General features: G+C 44.3%; 1 protein-coding gene across 1 annotated transcript in view; it reads left to right on the top strand.

Annotated features, from left to right (window-relative positions):
- Positions 1-1,113: 1,113 nt before the first annotated feature.
- MERTK (MER proto-oncogene, tyrosine kinase) overlaps positions 1,114-20,101 on the top strand; it is a 106,445-nt gene continuing 87,457 nt past the window's right edge. Inside the window, exon 1 of the mRNA XM_026480420.4 lies at positions 1,114-1,498. Within this exon, the coding sequence (XP_026336205.3) occupies positions 1,438-1,498 (61 nt within the window). The 5' untranslated portion in view covers positions 1,114-1,437. The remainder of the gene's footprint in view (positions 1,499-20,101) is intronic.

Genomic DNA, 20,101 nt, shown 5'->3' with positions numbered 1-20,101 from the left:
GAGAAATGACAATGATCTGGCTCAGGTTGTCAAAAAGGATCACGTTAAAATAATCTTGGGGCACCCTGGTGGCACAGTTAAGCCTCGCACTCTTGGTTTCAGCTCAGGTCATGATCTCAGGGCCAGGGGATTGAGCCATGAGGCTCTGAGCTGAGCATCCAGCCTGCTTAAGATTCTCTCTTCACTCTCCTGCTGCCCTTCCCCCTCTCTCAAATAAATAAATAAATAAATAAATAAATAAATAAATAAATCTTTATAAATAAAATAATCCTAAAAATGTTTCCTTTAAGGAAATATTTAAGTGTAAGCTCCTGTTGCAATTATTAGTAAAAGTGGCCTAGATTTCTTTTATAATGGGGGCACCTGGTTGGCTCAGTCGTTAAGCGTCTGCCTTCTGCTCAGGGTGTGATCCCAGGTTCTGGGATCGAGCCCCGCATTGGGCTCCCTGCTCTGCTGGGAGCCTGCTTCTTCCTCTCCCACTCCCCCTGCTTGTGTTCCCTCTCTCGCTGGCGGTCTCTCTCTCAAATAAGTAAATAAAAAATCTTTTAAAAAGTTTCTTTTATAATGAACTTTCTCTGCTGCTGCCCTCTTGGCCGCTCCACACTTCATAGCTTCCAGCTGCTTTTCCACTCTTGTGCACTTTTTCCTTGATGTTCATCTCCCTCCCTGAGTCTCATCTCTCTTTGACTCCTCACGGGGGCGCAGTGAAAGGTTCCTCCCGGAGCAGTGCGCTCCTCCACGCCAAGGCCAGGTCTTACACCTTTGGCCAGATACCCAAGGGGCGCTCAGTGGGAAGCGGTGCCACGGTGTCCTTCGCCTCTGGGAACGTTGCTGCCAGGGTTTTATCTGTCTTGCACGTCTGGATTGCGGGATCGCCGCGGCCCCAAGGTGCTGGACCCTTCTCTTGGGTCTGGCTAAGGCCTCGGGAGCCCTCCACTTCCCTCCAACATTTTCCCCTCTCGCTCTCTCTCCCACCCACATGTGTTTTGGACTCCAGGCCCGCCCAGAGGCCAAACCTCTTTCTCCTCCTCACCTCCGGCCGCCCCTCCCCTCTTTTTTTTTTGTCCCCTCCCTTTCTCTCCACCCCCGCCCCCTATCCCGGGCCGCCCAGGCTCGGCCCATGGCCCGCCCCTCCCCGCCCCTGCTGTCCTGCCCGGTCCCCTTCCTTCCCCTTGGCTGCCCGCCTCTCCGCCCTCCTTCCCGCCCCCTCCCCACCCCAACTGGCTCGGGTCCGCTCGGACTCGGCCCCCGGCCCGCCCCTTTCGGCCCTAGGCGCCTCCTGCCCGCGGCTCGGCCCCAAACTTCGGCGCTAGCTGCTCGGCCGCCGGCGTTGGGCTGCTTTGCTGGCGCGCTTGACCCGGGACTGGCCAGGTTTCGGACGTCCGTCGGTCCGTCGGTCCGTCGATCGGGAGAGAATTTACACACGCGCGGCCCGGGATGGGGCGGGCCCTGCTGCCGCTACTGGTGTGGTTCTTCCTCCCGGCGTTCTGGAGCGCAGGTGAGTGCGCGGGGCCCAGGGTCAGGCGCTGGGGGCCGGGGGCTGACGCCTAGGAGCTCGGGGGAGGGTGGGCGCCAACGGGGGAGCGCACGGCTGCAGGGCAAGTTTGCAAACACCTCCGCACGCCCCAGGCGTGCCACAGAGTGGAGCGCAGGGGCCCCGACCAACCCACTGACAAACTACCCAATATGGGTCGTGGGTGCGCGTCCCGGTGGAGTCGGGTAAGGGTGGGCACCGAGGGCTCCCCTTTACTGCAGAGGAGGAAATCGAGCCCGGCCCGGGCCGCTGCAGGTCCCGAAGTTTTCGCTCCAGAGGAATGTGGGTCGCAGGTCTGGTCGGGAAAACTTTCCTCTGGACATCGTTATGTGGTTGCACCCCGGCTCAGGCTGTGGTTCTGGGAGCCGCAGGCCGCATCTCCCGAGGGACCGGTGCCTGGAGAGGAGCAGGCTGGGAAGTTGGGGGTCACATTCCTGGTGCTGCGATCGACCAAGGACGGGAGTCCGCTAGGGAGGGACAGTCCAGTCTGCTCCCACTGGGCCCTTATGGGTAATGTTAGTGCCTCTTTTCAGGGACACCCTCTGAGTGTGGGGACCCTGGAAACAGTGGAAGCATTCTTTTAGCTCCTATTATTGCTGAACAGCATCTAATGTGCTTGGACAGCTTCTAGGTTTGTCCCGATTCGGTCACATTCCAATATAAGGTTCTCGACTGGTAAGTGGCGGCAAGGTAAGGCGGGTTCTATTCTGCATCAACAGCCTGTTTGGAGGCTAAGTAATTAACAAGTTAAAAGTTTGATCGCTGAGGCATTTCTTGAGGAAGCTGAGAAAAACTTTAACCCGGCTTCGCCAAAAAGAAAAATCAATTGGGGGGGGGGGAGCGTATTTTGAATAAACACATCCCTGGCATTTTTTCTTAGTTAAAAGTTTTCTATTTCCATTCAGCACGTGGTTTTTATCTCTTTTGACCGTGAACAAGGCTGAATAGCTTTTACCTAATTACAGTCAAAGGTATTTTTTAAGAATACCTGAAAAGTTCAATTTATAGTTAAGCAGTTTACTTAAAATGTTTTCCTTTGAGGTTTTCCTTTGAAAGCTCAGTTGCTCAAATAAAAAATTCTTAAAGAGTGAACCCTCTTGTTACACATTAAATTGCATATGCAATTTATAATTTCGGGCCACATAGCAATTTGAAGCAAACATCAAAAGTCAAAGCCAGTCAAGGAACTGAAACAATTCCATTCTCCACCCCCACCAAACCCTAAAAAATTCTTCAGCATTTCTGCCAGATTCCGTTTTTCATAATCTGATGCAAATCTGTTCTGTTTTGCTGCTACTGAGAACTGACCATAGATAGTCTTGGAGGTAGTGAATGTGGTGAAAATTATGGGAAACGCAACAGAAATGATAGTTTTGGTGCTTATAAAATATTTTAAAATGGTGTGTTTCTCTTAATTTTTAAAAAACCATTATAATAATCTTTCATAGCAGACAATTAACTCTAGTAGATAATCATAAAAGGTCTGCTAAAACCCACCCAGCAAGAAGAATGAAAAATTTCTCCAGTTTTTCTTCTACCTTTTGCTTTTTTTTTTTTTTAAGAGAAAGAGAGAGAGCTGGGGGGTGGGTCAGAGGGAGGAAAGAGAGAATTTTTTTTTTAAGATTTTGTTTAAGAGAGAGAGAGAGAAAGAGAGCACAAGAAGGAAGAGAGGCAGAGGGAGAAGCAGACTCCCCGCTGAACAAGGAGCCTGATGAGGAGCTCGATTCTGGGACTCCGGGATCATGACCTGAGCCAAAGGTAGATGCTTAGCTGATTGAGCCACCCAGGTGCCCCAAGAGAGAGAATCTTAAGTAGGCTCCATACCCACCCTGATGTGGGGATCCCTCTCACGACTCTGAGATCATGACCTGAGCCAAAATCGAGTCCGGCCCTTAACTGAATGAGCTACCCAGGTGCCCTACATTTTGCTTTTTACCTTGAATTTACCAGTGAGATGTCTGACAGTGTTATATCGTACATTGTGAAAGCTTAAAGGATGGGATTCTCACTGGCAGAATTAGAACAGAAGTAAGAATGCTATGGGTAATTAGACCCTTTGTCCAGTTTTAAGATTTTAGGGAGAGAGGGAGAGAGAAAGAGGGACAAGGTGAGGGATGTGTGTGTATACAATGGAGAGGAATGGATAAATAATTAAAATTTACATATCACTTTAACCTAGAAACCCCCCCCCCCCCCCCACACACACAGATGCATACACACAAACACCATCCCACCAAGAAACACAGAACTGAAACTGCTGAGCCAGGGTCATCAGATTTTCCAGTCTGTCCTTTCTGCTCCATCTCTGGATGGGGGAGCCAGTGAGCAGCGAAACCAGGCAAAGGGTGACTCTCTAGAGGGCCAGGGAGAGGGTAGAGGAGGAGGAATATAAAAGTGGATAAAAGTGAGGAGCTCAGCTCATCATGAAGCAATACATGCAGCTGAACTCAATCCTCAGAACAAATTGGGCTTTTAAGACCCTTCAACATTAGCGTTTCCCTCCCAAGCTTATGGGATGCCAGAACCCATGTTACAGTATATCGTAAATATTTTCCCCGAGAGAGCTTTAAGTTGTCCTCTTGTTTACAAGCTTTATGACAATGGCCTCAAAATGCTTTTTGGAAGTAAGCAGGGCACATTTTAAAAATAAATAATTTTTAAAAAGTCATTCTGATCCCCTTTTTGAAAGTGATGACTAGAACACAGATATGTTTAAAACTAACAATGATTATGTTTTTCAATTTATTTTTAGAAAATAATTTCCAGATAATCTGAGGAGTAGGGCCAATGAGTTACCAGTCAGAGCTGGTTGAATCTTTAGATGCCCGTGAATTGAGAACATGTTTCCGGGTAGAAAACATGAGCCAGGACATCGGTACCCCCCCGACCTGTAAATGAACACATATGTGTAACCGCTGCTTCCTACATAATAGCCAGAATGAAATTGTAAAGATTAATCGGACTGTGTTGTCCCCTTGTTTAAAATTCTCCAGCGGCTTCCCACTCCTCCCAGGGTTTGCAAGAGAGTGAAGAGCCTCCCACTCCCTTTGCCCCATTTCCACTTGTTCTACTGTTCACACTGCTCCAGCCACAGGGGTCTGTCTAGTGCTTCTGCAGTAAATGTTCCCTCTGGCTGGAATCTTTTCCCCAAGGTCTCTGCACACTGGCTCCTTCTTGGGTTTCAGCTCAGATGTCCTGGAAGGGGCCTTCCCTCATTCCCACCCCAACCAGAGTCTCACACTCACACACACACACACACACACACACACACTCACGCTCTCTCTCTCTCCATTGAATGTAATTTCCTGAGAACACTTCGTTACCTGATGGTGAGATGGCACAGTGTTTCACCCATGTCAGATCCTCAGTGAATATCTGGATGGTGTCAGGGGGCCAGGCCTCTGTGGGTCTCAGCATGTGCTCCTCCCCCTTCTCTGCTCCTGCTGGCTCACCCAGACAGAGATTTGCTGCAGCTCCCATGCCCTTGTGCTTGGGGCTTGGTTGATAGAAAACAGTCTTATATTTTGCGGTGATGCCAAAGTGATTTCATTAGTAGGAAACTTAGGGCATTGAAAGAAGATAGATTTTTGGACTATATTAACCCAATAGAGCAATATTGACATTTTATATTTTCTTAACTATTCCAGCTAGAGGGGGGAAAAAGGTCAAAAGCTGAAAAACAGAGTTAGCAGCTCCTTGGCAGAGGCGGGTTGCCTGATGTCCTGTTAGTTGTGACCCTGAGTGCCTTGACTTTGGCCCCTTGTCACTAGTTTAATCTTACCCAAAGCACAGGCTCTGGGTTGGTATGCATCCCAGCAGGAGATTAATGATTATAAAAAAAACAGAAAAAAGGAGGTTCACCACAGGAGCTTCTTGGGACTGGGATGAAAATGTTAACAGGGGGGCTGAGTAGGCAGCAAGCTGGGCTTCATGTCCTACCTGACTGGCCTCTGGGGAGCCCTGGGGGCCATGGGTAACTCAGGACCTCAGTTTCCTCTCTGGTACCTTGGGTCTCTTCACTAGTCATAGGACTGACAGGAGGATGAAATGAGCTAAGGGCACGTGGTAAATGCTCCAAAAATATTAGCCATCACTGCCAATGATTCTCCTCCATTCTTCTGAGCTCAAACTTTGGGGTAATGTTTTTCCTAGACAAAAAGTGTTGGGGGGAAGGGTTCTTTTCTCGCTGACACGTATCCTTAGTTGCAGCCTGAAATACGAGAACAGAGCTGTGGGCCACCCTCCACCATTCAGAGCCCTTCAGTGAAGGGGTCCTAGAGCGCTAGGGCAACCAGGTCCTTGTCGCTGCTCTTTAGAGCTTTGTTCCTAGTAGTTCTGCTTGCAAAACCCGCGCTTGTCACTTGTGGCTGGTCTGATGAGGCAGGGCCTGCCTTGCTGCCACTCCCCCTCACCCCCCTTCTCCCCGTTACCTTCACTTGCTGAGTTCAGACTTAGCATAGTACAGGAATAGCTTCCTGTCATGTGCCTCTCAGGAAGGTATAAAAATGAAGTCCAATTCCTGCTCAACGGTTCCCACATAACGCTACTCCAAAGTGGGTGTGGTTTGTTTTTGTTGTTGCATTTGGTTTGGTTTTGTTGGGTTTGAATGTAAGCGTCCAGATACTCCCTTTCCTTTTTATCAGCTAAAACTAGGTTTCCCAAGTGAAGCCTTCTGGCTGCAGTGGATACAAAATGAGGCTTTGTTTCTTGGATTAACTGTGTACGTGTCTGAGTGTGTGTGTGTGCGGGTGGTCCGTGAGCACGGGGACCGGGCAGGGAGCTCCAGACGCACTCCTGGCTCCCAGACACTTCCTACTTGGTGGCAGGTATGAGCCAGTCCCCAGGTACCCTGAGGGAAGTCCAGACTCCTCTGCCTCTTACACTCCGGGGCATGTGCTACCCCCTGACTGGGAAGTAACTTGCTCTGTCTCTTCACCTGGTTCTAGTCCTTCTGCCTCTAGCTGAAGGTTGAACATGCAGCCTGGCAGGGGTTGAGAATTCCATGAAGATCTGTGGACAGGACCAGCTGGGGAAGCCCTAGGCTGCCACGCCCAGGTGACTTCCTCAGTTCCTGGTGTTTTAAAGAAATAAATGGGACTCCTGGGTCGCTCAGTCAGTTAAGTGTCAGCCTTCGGCTCAGGTCATGATCCCAGGGTCCTGGAATGGAGCCCCTCTCCCCTACCCCAGGGCTCCCTGCTCAGCAGAGAGCCTGCTTCTCCCTCAGCCTCTGCCCTTCCCCCTGCTTGTGCACACACGCATTCTCTCTTTCTGTCAAATAAATAAATGAAATCTTAAAAAATAAAGTGATAAATGAAGAAAGGGTGATTATGTCTTATACATGTCATAGAGAAACCTACATGGTTCTTTCACGTAATGTAAAATGGATTTTCCATGAATCTTGGGGGCGGTTGGGGAGGAGCAGAGGGGGAGAGAGAAAGAGAGGGGATAGATGTTGACTTCATGTTTGGACCAAGATCTTATAGAAGTTTTACACCAAAAACTAAGAATGTTTGAGAAACTTAATGCCTGGGGAAAGCCCATTTCATTTCATCTCAATGTATAGACTTTTATGACAGCAAACTCTATGCTCCTGTGTCTCCTTGTACCCAGTCATTAATGGTGTCTTCTGGATATTTCTCGGTCGGTTCCTTCAAAGGTGCTGTCTGGCGCCTGTCAAGTGAGCCAAGGCCCCAGCCAGATCTGATCATCACGGTGTTCACGCCCTGCCCTAGCTCACTCAAGAAAGGGGCTCACCCTCAGGACGTGGGTCTCAGGTTGGCATTTGACAATCAGGCAGATGCTCTTGGACAGATCTCTTCTTGTACAATCTGCTTTTTTGGAGGGGTGGGGAAGCTCGTTACCTCAGCATTCAGGGACAGTAAGCATCTTAGAATCTGCCTTTGCCGTGGTCTTGCCTCTCATTAGACACACAAAGGAAAGCCTTGTTTATCTTGGAGAAGCGATTGTTTTGCTATTTTAAGCTTTAGGGCTTCTTCCAGCGCCTAATAGTAGACTGGCCTCATTATGGTTTTTGAAAATGATCTTTTTTTTTTTTTTTACAAGTCAGAGCAAGCTGTCTTGGTGGAGAATATTAGAACATGGACTCAAACTTGCTGAAAGTTGTTTTCTGTCCCCGCACCACTTAGTGAATGCACAGTGAGATGATAAATTATTCATGGGCTCCCAAGTGCTGCCGGTCTGGGGGGCTGGTTTTCCACTTGCTGCAGTACCTGGCAGGCTGCCTCCACACAGGAAGTGAAACCAGCCCTTAAGCCTTTTTACAATTCTGCCTCATGATTTGAAGATTTGTTGATGAAAGCAATGTTCTTTGAAAGTTTTGGAGCAAAGAAAAAAGGAAGCTCATTAGATTTAGCATTCCATCTAAAGCATTAGTTGAAAAATAAAACTGCTTTGGGAATCCAGAGATAGAAGTTCTCTTCCCAGTTTTGATATTAACTTGCAGGGACACTTGGGGTAAGGTGCTCCACCTTTCTGAAACTTCGAATCCCCACCGATCAAATGGGAGGGCAGATAGGTGATTCTGGGGTCCCCTCTAGGGCAAAAAACAGATTCTGTCTGAAGGGGAGTCATGGGGTGGGACACTTTCTCAGTGTGGTTCCAGACACAGTGCCTTGGCGTGAGTGTGAACCTCCCAGGCCTGTGCCTGACTCCGGCTGTGAGTGTCCTCAGGCCTCAGCCTAGAAACGGGGCCAGAGGCAACACAGAGTTTTCTTAAAAATGAGTCATACCAGTGGGTTCTTTACTGTGGGCAGCTTCCATTCCCTGACGCCTGAGCTGTCTGTGCCCCCAAGAAGTAGCCCCTCCAGCTATACAGATGTGTATTTCTGAGGATACTGGACCTGCCCAAACAAATTATGGCTTCTTACTGTCAAGTCTGCAGGGAGCATGGACTCTTGGGTTCTGGAAGACACATGGATGATTATATAGTCTTTCTGGGCCGGGCAGAGTAGAACGTGTCTCCCCAGGGTGCACAGCAGAATCTCCAGGCTCCAGGGGGGAATTATATCATTTTACAAAGTCTGTCCTGTAATATCACGATGTAATTTTATATTTGGAAATTAAGTAAGTATTTTATAATGTGAATTGTAGGATATAAATCTCCTAAGCATTTTGGCTAGGAGGATAGGAGAAAGTCAGCTAGGAAGCTTTTTCAAAATATGGAAGCCCAGACCCCACCTACGACCTATGGACTCCGTCTTTAGGGTGCAGCCCTAACCAGCAGGAGTCCGAGCCATTCTGAGCACATCTCTTGTTACACCCCACCAATGCAATGCGTCTGGTTCTTTTTTTTTTCTTTTTTTTTTTTTTTAAGATTTTATTTGTTTATTTGACAGAGAGAGACACAGCCAGTGAGAGAGGGAACACAAGCAGGGGGAGTAGGAGAGGAAGAAGCAAGCTCCTAACGAGCAGGGAGCCCGATGTGGGCTCGATCCCAGGACTCTGGGATCACACCCTGAGCTGAAGGCAGATGCTTAACGACTGAGCCACCCAGGTGCCCCGCAATGCGTCTGATTCTTGAGGAGAACTGGGGAGCCTCCCACCTTCCCCCATTGAAGCCCCCATTGCTCCCCACTCCAGTCTCCTCCCCTTTCCTCACCTCCCCCAGAGAAAACCACTCCCCCACACTAGGTGATTTAATTTACATGCGTCTCTTTACCCCTTGACAACACAGAATTGTATCGGTGACACTTTGCAGTGTTGTTTGACGCCATGTCAGGTAAGGTTTACTTTTGGTTGCATGTAACAGAAAACCTCACTTCAGTGGCTCAACCAAGAGGAAGGTATTTCTCTCCTACAACAAGCAGTCTGAGGGTAGCCAGGCTGGGGTTGGGACAGAGGATCCACGATGTGGTCAGGGACCTGGCTCTTCCTGGCTCTTTATTCCATCATCTTTAGTATATGGTTTTAGAGCTCATCGTCTCCAAATGGATGCTGCATCTCTGAGCATTTCGTTCGCATTCCAAGAAGGCGGAGTCAGGAAGGACAAAACACAACCAGTTTCATACTAGCTGAGTCTGCCCCTTTTTAGGCCATAAGAAGATGATAGCTTTATGCAAAGCCCCAAGCTTTTGACTTCTGCTTGAGTTTCGTTGGCTGTACCAAGCTGCAAGAAACAGTGACAAATCAGTTATTATATTAGCAAGGAAAGTTGCTCCCTGAATGAGATCAGGTCCCATTTGTAGGAAAAGGGGGACTGAGCATTGAGCAGGACACTAGCAGCTGCTGCTCTACACATGTGATAAAATTTTATATAAATAGTGTGCTTTCTTTCAGCTTGTTTTCTCACTCTGTGTTAAGTTTGCTAGACTCGTCTGGGTTGAACAGTGTTGCCCTGGTTTATTTATCTTCAAAGGCAAATATGGGAATATGCCGTAGTTTATTATCTGGTCTCCTTTTATTGGGCATTTAGAGTTTTCTACATTTTTCTGTTACCAACAGTGTTGCTGATGTGGAAATGTTGGGGTTCGGAGCAGACAGTCAAGAAAGCATTCTTGAGACATCTTGTTTGCAAAAAGGTGGCTTTACCCAGTGCAAAAAGTTGGCTTTACCCCATGGTAAAGCACCGGGACAGGACTGGTGGGCGGGAAGAGCTGCAGTGAAGTCCCGAGGAGTGATTGATTATATACTTTCAAGTTGGCAGGGGGTTAGGGACAGCACAAGCTTCCCAGGTATTTGGAAACAAGGTTTCCAGGACCCTGAGGCGGCTAGCTATTGTTAGGAAAAGGTCTTTTATTGCTGTATAGTAAAAACCTCAGTCATAAGACCCTTCAGATGTATATCAGTGGGTCCTAGGCTTGCGGGGTGGCTGCCAACATATATCTTGCGAGAGACAAAGGAAGTTTCCAAAGGAATTTCCATTTGTTTAAAGTAGACTCACAGGATCTTGAGGGGGTCGGGAGGAAGTTAAACCAAGATTGCCTTTTGCCCTTAGCCAAGTGTCAACATCAGGCAGCTGAGCTCCCAGAGGACAGTCACTCTGCCTGTTTAAGGACTTGTCAATGGACTGTAAGTAGTCAGGAAATTCAATTTTTTCTTTTGCCTTTGTTTCCCACATCATTGCTAAGAGCATTCTTGTTTTTAATCTTTTCCTTATAGAGGATTAATTTGCTATAATAAAATGCACAGATTTTAAGTGTCAAGTTTGAAGAGTTTTGACAAATACATGTTAAAACCACTACCCGAGTTAAGATAGCCATGAACTTGCGTGCGTGTCTCACTGTGGACATGTGTGAGTCCTTAGGAGTGGAAATGCTGAGTTGTAGTTTGTATGCAATTTCAGCCTCATCATATATTGCCAAATTGTTATTAGAATAGAAAAAAACCTTTCTTCCGCACATCTTACAGGTAGGTTATTGCTGTGGAAGATCTCGACTGAGGCATTTCTTCAGTACCTCAAGAATACTCTAGATAGGTCTGGTAATGCTGTCCAGGCTGGTTGTAGCCAGGTTGCGGAGCAGGCTGAGACCATTTTAGCAGCAGCCACTGGCCCTCCAGGCTCACCACCCAGCGCCCCATCCCTGCCCTTGCCTGGCATAAGGCACTCTAGAGCCCTGTTCTGTCCAGCCCTGAGAACCAACCACAAGTAGGGGCTTAGGAGCTGGAGCCTGAATGTGGCTGGTGAGGTGAGGGTGGGTGGGACTGGGAGAAGTCCCTTCACTCCTTCCTACCCATGATGATCTGCCAAGTTGCTTAGCACCTGTGAGCCTCAGGCTCCTCACTGCAAACTGGGGGCAACGCTACTCCCTGCCCAGGATCAGAGGATCGTGTAGGTGGAAAGACTGGCAGAGTGTGAACATCCAGAGATAATACAGATGCTGTGGCTTTTGCCTCTTAGCCAATAGAAGATATTAAACATAGTTAGATTTTTAAAATTAAATTTTTAGGATAATTTTAGATTCTTATGCTGTTTCTAATGAATAATATGAAGAAGCCCCCATGTCCCCTTTACCTAGTTACCCCCGAAGGGTAGCATCTTAGGAAAATGTAGTACAATATCACAAGCCAGATATGGACATGGGTACTGACATCCACCACCGCAGGATCCCTCATTACCCTCTCACCTCCTTAACATCTGGCAGCCGCTAATCGGTTTTCCATTTCTTTAACTTTGTCATTTCAAAAATGCCATATAGGGGCGCCTGGGTGGCACAGCGGTTAAGCGTCTGCCTTCGGCTCAGGGCGTGATCCCAGCGTCATGGGATCGAGCCCCACATCGGGCTCCTCTGCTATGAGCCTGCTTCTTCCTCTCCCACTCCCCATGCTTGTGTTCCCTCTCTCTCTGGCTGTCTCTATCTCTGTCGAATGAATAAATAAAATCTTTAAAAAAAAATGCCATATAAACTGTATTAGTTTCCCATTTGCTGCCATGACAGATTACCACCAACTTAGTTGCTCGAAACAACAAAATATCATATCTTACAGTTCAGTAAGTCAGAAGTCTGACATGGGTCTCATTGGGGCTAACATCAGGGTGACAACAGGGTGTCCCTCCTCTCTGGAGTCTGTAGGAAGAGTCTATGTTCTTGACTTTTCTAACTTCTAGGGTCCCACCTTCATTCCTGGCCCCTTCCTCCATCCTCAAAGCCAGCAAGCATGGGTTGTGTCTTTTGGCACTGCAACACTGACACCAACTCTTCTGTCTCCCTTTGTACTTTTATGGGCCCTTGAAATGACACATTCTCGACAGCATTTGGTGATGTCGCTTTTTAATTTTAGCCATCCTGACAGGTATGAAGTGATACCACATTGTGGTCTTTTTTTTTTTTCCTAAGATTTTATTTATTTATTTGACACAGAGAGAGAGATAGTGAGAGAGAGAGAGCGCAATCAGGGGGAGAGGGAGAAGCAGGCTCTCCGCTGAGCAAGGAGCCTGACATGGGACTCGATCCCAATCAGGACCTGAGCTGAAGGCAGCCACTTAACCGACTGAGCCACCCAGGTGCCCCTACACACTGGAATCTTAATTTGAATTTCCCTAATGGTTTACGATGTTGAACACATTTTCATGAGCGTAGTTGTCATCCACATATATTCTTTGGTGAAACGTTTCTTCATGTCTTTGCACTTTTCTAATTGGATTGTTTGTTTCTGAGTTTTGAGGGTTCTTTAATAATCTAGATACTAGTGCTTTCTCAGATAGGTGGTTTGCAAATAAATTTATCCAAGTCTGTTGTTTTTGTTTTTTTCTCTTAGTGGGGTCTTTTGCAGAGCAAACATTTTTAGTTTTGATGAAATTCAGTCTATTACATTTTCTTTTTATGTAGCATACTTTTGGTGGCCAGTGTAAGACTGTTTGCCTAACTCTGGGTCCTGAAGATTTTCTCCTGTTTTTTTTTTTTTTCTAAAAGTTTTAAGTTTCACATTTATATTAGTTAATTTTTTAATAAAGTGTAAGATTTAGGTCAAGTTTAATTTTTTTGCCTATGGATATCCACTTGCTCCAGCATCATTTCTTTAAAAAGCTATCTTTCCTCCATTGAATTGCTTCTGACCTTTGCCAAAAAGAGGTTGGGTATATTTGTGTGAGAACGTTTCTGGTTCTCTTGTGTTCCATTGATCTATGTGTCTGTACCTCTGCTAATACTATCCAGTTTGATTATTGCAGCTATATAATAAGTTTTGAAATTGGGGAGACTGATTCCTCCCATTTTATTCTTCTTTTTCAAATCTGTTTTAGCTATTCTAGATCCTTTGCTTTTCCACACAAATTTTAGAAATATATTGTTTTTATCTACAAAAACAATCTTCCTGGTATTTTAGGAATTGTGTTAAATCTGTATGTGCTTTTTTTCTGACATCAAGTATGTAGTTTCGACAACAAATTCTCCAGTTCTCTGACCTCGACTGGGTGTCCTACGATTCAATTCAGTTCTCACACTACCTAGAGTTAGCCTAGACCTCACAGGTTAGGGGCTCAATCTCATAGGACCGCCCCCCATTTCAGACACCAGCTCCAATGAACTCTCCAGGCTACCTACCTTCTGCCCAGCTGACTAGAAATTCAGGGGTGCCCAGGCCATCCTTTCCCCTTCAGGTTTGGTAGTTCACTAGACCAACCTACAGAACTTAGGAAAGCGCTGTTCTTATGATTACAGCTTTATTAGAAATGATACAACTCAGGAATAGCCAAATGGAAGAGATACATAGGGCAAGGTGTAGGGGAAGAGGTTCAGAGCCTCCATGCCTTCTCTGAGTGTACCACCTTCCCCGCACATTGATGTGTTCACTAACTCAGAAGCTCCCCACACCTTTTTGTTTAGGGTTTTACATGGAATTTCCTTACATGAGCATGATTGTTTAAATCATTGGCCATTAGGGACTAAACTCAATTTCCAGCCCCTTTCTCATACCTCGAGGTTGGGCGTGGGGCAGAATATTCTAACCCTCTAATCCTGTGTTTTTCTGATGATCCGCTCCCATCCTGAAGCAATCTAGGGGCCCCACCCTAAGTCACTTTATTAGTGTGAACTCAGATGTGTTCCAAAGATACTCTTTATGAATAACAAAAGACATTTCTATCACTTGGGAAATTCTAGGGATTTTAGGAGCTCTGTGCCAGGAACTGGGGACAAGGACCAGATAAATGTATTTTTATTATTATTATTTTTTTATTTTTTAAAGATTTTATTTATTTATTTGACAGAGAGAGACAGCCAGTGAGAGAGGGGGAACACAAGCAGGGGGAGTGGGAGAGGAAGAAGCAGGCTCTTAGTGGAGGAGCCTGATGTGGGGCTCGAACCCAGAACGCTGGGATCACGCCCTGAGCCGAAGGCAGATGCTTAACCACTGCGCTACCCAGGCGCCCCCAGATAAATGTATTTTTAATATTCTGTGATCTATATATCACTTTAAGGAGAATTGATGTCTTTACTGTGTTAAGACTTCCAACTTATGAACCCAGTATGTCTCTCTGTTTATTTAGATCTTTTTTCATCTCTCCTATCAGTGCTTTGTAGTTTTCAGGATATGAGTTCTGTATGTGCTTTGTTAGATTTATACCTAAGTATTTCATCATTTGGGAGTGATTGTAAATGGTACTGTATTTTTAATTTTGATGTCTACATGCTCATTACTTAGTATATAGAAGTAAAATAACTTTTGTATATTTATCTTGTATCCTGTGACCTTGATGAAATCAGTTATTAGTTCTGAGGACATTTTTTTAATGGATTCTGTGGGATTTGCTATGTAGACAATCATATCTGCAAATAGTGCCTATTTTATTTCTTCCTTTCTGATCTTTCCTTTCTGATGCTTTTTATTTCTTTTTCTTGCTTTACTGCATTGGCTAGAACTTTCAGCACTATGTTGACTAAGAATGAGGACTGCAGGGGCACCTGGGTGGCTCAGTCGGTTAAGCATCCAACTCTTGATCTCAGCTCCAGTCTTGATCTCAGGGTCATGAGTTCAAGCCCTGCATTGGGCTCCATGTTTGGTGTGGAGTCTACTTAAAAACAAACAAGCAAAGAATGGGGTAAGCAGACATTTTGCTTTATTTCTAATCTAAGAGGAAAAGAATGAAGTTTTTTACCATAAAGTAAAATGATAGCTTTCAGTTTTTTGTAGATGCTCTTTATCAAGTTGAGCACGTTCTCCTCTCTTTCTATTTTCTTAAAAATTGTGGATGGGTATTGAATGGTTGTTGGACTTTGTTAAATGATTGATATGATTATGTGATTTTTCTTCTTTAACCTGTTAATATGGTGGATGACATTGATTTTCATTAATTTCATATATTGAACCAACTTTCTATCCATGGAATAAATTCCACTTGATCTTGGTATATAGTTATCTTTATACATTGTTGAATTCTATTTGCTGATATTTTGTTAAGGAGTTTTTGCATCTATATTCATGAAGGATGTTGATCTGTACTTTTTTTCTTTACTGTGTTTGTCTAGTTTTGGTGTCAGGACACCAGCTTCGTCAAGTATATTGGCTTTTGTCCTCTCCTAGTTTCTGGAAAATATTATGTAGAATGTGTGCTAATTCTTCTTTAAGCATTTGGTATAATTATCCAGTGAAACTGTTTTGGCCTGGAAATTAATTTTGGGGGGATTTTTTTAGACGATGAATTTAATGTCCTTTATAGTCACAGGGATATTCAAATTATCTGTTTCATAGTGGGTGAGTTGTAGTAGTAGTTTGTGTCTTTTGTGGAATTAGTCCATTTCCTCTATATTGTCAGATTTGTGTGTAGAGTTCTTTGTAGTATTTAATTATTATCCTTTTGATGTCTGTACAATCAATAGTAATATTCCTTGTTTCATTCCTGATATTAGTAATTTGTGTCTTCTTTTTTTTCTTTGTAGTCTTGCTAGAGATTTGTCAATTTCATTGGTTATTTTCAAACACCCAGTTCTTTGTTTCATTGATTTTCTCTAATGCTTTTCTCTTTTGTTTCCTTTCCTATAAATATATTATTTTTTCTTTTGCTCTTCTTTGTCTGTGTTCCAAGCTTAGATTACTAAGTAAATTTTCCCTTAGCACTGTGTTGTGTCCCACAAATTTTTATGTTTTATCTTTATCTTCATTCAGTTCAGTATATATTTTTTTTATTTCCCTTGAGACATCCTCTTTGATCCATAGCTTATATAGAAGTTTAGTTTGCAAGTATTTGAAGAATTTCCTATTACCTTTCTGTTATTTCTGATTATTTCCATTGTGGTCAGAGAACACAAACTATGATTTTTAATTCTTTTAAATTTCTTGAGATTTGCTTTATGGCCCACGATATGGTTTATCTTGGTTTATATCCCATCGTCATTTGGAAAGAATGTGGATTCTGCTGTTGTTGGTTGGAATGTTCTATAAATGTAGACTAGATTCTTTCCATTGGCCATGTCATCTAGTTCTTCTATATCCTTGCTTATTTTCTGCCTTGTTCTATGATCAGCTCTTGAGAGAGAGATGGTGAAGTCTCCAACTACAATTGTTAATTTGTTTTTTCTCCTTTCAGTTATATCAGTTTTTGCTTCACATATTTTGTAGCTCTTTGCTTTGTTTGGTACACACTCATTTAAGACTGCTATATCTTCTTGGTAGATTGAGTCTTTATCATTATATAATTTGCCTTTCTGTCTCTGGTAGATTTCTTTGCTTTGAAATCTACTTTATCTGATATCAAGGTGGCTATCTTGCTTTCTTTTGATTAATGGTTGCATGATATATCTTTTTCTGTCTTCTGTGTTCAACTTGCCTGTATCATTATATTTGCCATGAATTTCTTATAAACAGCAGATAGCTGGGTAGTTTTTTAATCTACTGTGCCAATCTTGATCTTTTAATATACTTAGATCATTTAATGTAATTATCGATATATTAGGTGTTGCCGTTTCATCAGTTCAAGGTAATTATAAAATCCCTACCTCCTTTAAAGTTCCTTTATTTCCCCATTTAAGACATAATTATCTTACATATTTCTTCATATATAGAACTATATCAGATGGTGTTGCAGTTTTTCTTTAATCATCAGGCATAATTTAGAAAACTCAAGAAGAGGAAAGTCTATTGTATTAACCAATATTTTTGCTTTCTGTGTTTTTTCCTCCCTTCCGATGATTCAAGTTTCCTTCTTTTATTGTTTTCTTTCTGTTTAGAGAGTTTCCTCTGGCTATTTTTTAAGAGTAGTCTGCTGATGACAAATTCTTAGTTTTCCTTCATCTGGAATATTTTGGTTTCCCCTTCATTTCTGAAAAATTCTGAGTTGACTGTTCTCTCCTTTCAGCACTTATGAAACATGCCACTTCCTTCTGTCCTCCATGGTTCCCTATGTGAAGTATACTGCCGTTTGAATTGTTTTTCTCCTATAGGTCACGCATTATCTCTCTCTCTCTCAGTGCTTTCAAAAGTTTTCCGTGTCTTTACTATTCAGAAGTTTGACTGTGATATATCTTGGTGTGGATATTTTTGGGGTTTATCCTATGTTAGTTTCACTCAGATGTTTGATTTTGTAGGTTTATATTTTTTGTCAGGCTTAGGAAGCTTTCAGCATTATTTCTTCAGGTGCTTTTTCATTCTCGCTCTCTTCTTTCTCCTCTCCTTCCAGGACTCTGAGAATACAAACATTAGATCTTTAGCAATAGTCCTAGAGGTTCTGGAGTCTCTGTTCATTTTTTTCTCAGTCTCTTTTCTCTCTGTTGTTCAGATTAGATCATTTTCTGTGGTTCTGTCTTCCAGTTCACTGATTCTTTCGTCTGCCCCTGCCTTCTGTTATTGAGCCCACCCATTGAGTTTTTATTTTGGCTATTGTATTTTTCAGTTCAAAAAGTTGCATTTTTAAATATATATCTTTAATTTCTTTACTGTGACTTTATATTTCTTTGTTGAGGCTTTCTATGTTTCATGTGTTTCATGTTCTTACTTGTTCATTGAAGTATTTTTAAGATTCCTTTTTTAAAACTTTTTTCAGATAATTCTCTGTCACCTTGCTGTTGGTATTTCATTCAGTTTGAGATTGAATTTTTTATTGAAACCTAGGTATTTGGGGTATTATATTATGAGACTCTGGCTCTTATTTTTATCTTTTGTTATACTGGGTTTCCTCTCAGCTGCTCTAGCTGGCAAAGAGGTATGCTGCCTCTTCACTGCCCGCTGGGGGTAGAATTCTAGGTTTTCCCTTCAACCTCCATTGGCATCTGACTGTGAGTTACTGCTGATTAGAGGTGGAGTGGGAGTTCTGGCTGCCCATTAGGTTTCCACTGACACCTCCTGTCTGGGAGGGGTTGGAGTGCCTTAGTACTTCCTGACTGTTGACCACCTTACCTCCACTGACACTAGGGGAAGAGGAGGGATGGCCTCACTGGCAGCAGTGAAACCCCTGATTCTCTACTAGACCTTCTCTGATGCCACCCCAGTGGGTACAGGAAGGGGTGCCCCATTAATGCCAGGTGGGAGTGGAAGTCCACGCTTCCCACATGGTCTTTACTAACACAAGCCAGTGAGGATGAAAGTCTCAGCTTTCTACTTGGCCCTCTCTGATACCACCTGATGGAACAGTTGTGGCACCTCTTTTCAACCCAGTAAGGGTAGAGGTCTAGGCTCCCCACTTGACCTTTGCTGGCATGGGTGGGGATGGGACCATAGGGTTTTCTGGGTGGGTTGCCTGGAGAAGAACAGTTTTTATTTTAAGATTTTATTTATTTATTCAAGAGAGAGAGCGAGAGCATGAGCAGGGGGAGGGGCAGAGGGAAAGGGAGAAACAGACTCCCCACTGAGCAGGGACCCCCGATGTGGGACTCAATCCCAGGATCCTTGGATTATGACCTGAGCCGAAGGCAGATGCTTAACCAACTGAGCCACCCAGGCATCCAGGAGAACAGTTTATTGTCTAAAAATCTTCTGTATTGATGGGCTGTCCCTTTCCTGGTCTTTTGACTCAGGAAAATAGGCTTTGGTTGTGGTTTTGTTTTTGTTTTCGTGTTTTTGTTTTGTTGGTGGTGGTGTTCTTTGCCTGGTAACATTTCCAAATTGAGACGTATGGAGGCAAAGGAAAACCGAGGGAATTCATCACCATGGTGGTCTAGCATCCTGAAGTTCCTGATACATCTGCCTTCTCTCCACTTTCCGGAGTAGTAGTTGTTGTTATTGTTTGTTTGTTTGTTTAATGTTTGTTTCTGTTGTTTTTACGTGTACTTAGTGGGAGGAGTAGGGAAAAGTATATCTGTTTTTGGACAGAATTCTCTGCCCTCTTTCACTTAGAAAAGACTTTGACAAACTATTCTTGTTAGATGTTTGGTGTTCCAGAAATAGTCACATTTTAAAAGGAAATAATTTTTTTCTTTAAAAGAATGCCTTTTTTTTTTTTAAAGATTTTGTTTATTCGGGAGAGTGTGCACACGTGCGTGCGAGCAGGAGGAGGGGCAGAGGGAGAGAGAGAATCCCAAGTGGATTCCACGCTTTCGCAGAGCCCAAAGAGGGGCCAATCCCATGGCCCCAAGATCATGACCCTAGCCGAAATCAAGAATCTGATACTCAACTGACTGAGCCACCCAGGTGCCCCGAAAATGGCTTTTTATTAATGGGCATTCAGGTATTGGTGGGCTGGAGCGTATGTGTTGGGAGTGGCGTGATGGAGGAATTAAACTTGGAGACTGAGAGTCTCTCCTAGATCTCGAGAAAGCCACATCTGGCCCTTAGGGAGAACCAATCCCTGATACCAGGGGCCAAACTGCTTCACCACTCTGGCCAGAAAGTGTTCCTTCAGTCTTTCTGTCACGCTTGGTGTGCTGCCAAAGGGGAAAGAGAAGGAAAAGCCTTGGTTAAGTAAACATATATTCATATTTCACTGCAAGAGGTTGAATGGTCTAAGTCAGCATAACTGGTCCCATATGTTCAGCATTGATGGTCCAGACATGATTAGTTGCACCTTCGAAACAACAGATCATTTGTTTCATGTTATGAAAATCTTAACTGGGGGTGCCCTGGTGGCTCAGTTGGTTAAGCATCTGCCTTCGACTCAGGTCATGATCCCAGGATCCTGGGATCAAGCCCTGCCTCCGACTCCCCGCCCGGGGAGTCTGTTTCTCCCTCTCCCTCTGCTCTCTC

This window comes from Ursus arctos, unplaced genomic scaffold (assembly GCF_023065955.2).
Source record: "Ursus arctos isolate Adak ecotype North America unplaced genomic scaffold, UrsArc2.0 scaffold_8, whole genome shotgun sequence".
Classification (NCBI taxonomy): Eukaryota; Metazoa; Chordata; class Mammalia; order Carnivora; family Ursidae; genus Ursus; species Ursus arctos.
The sequence above is the reverse complement of the archived record's forward strand: the minus strand, read 5'-3'. Positions and strand labels throughout refer to the sequence as shown.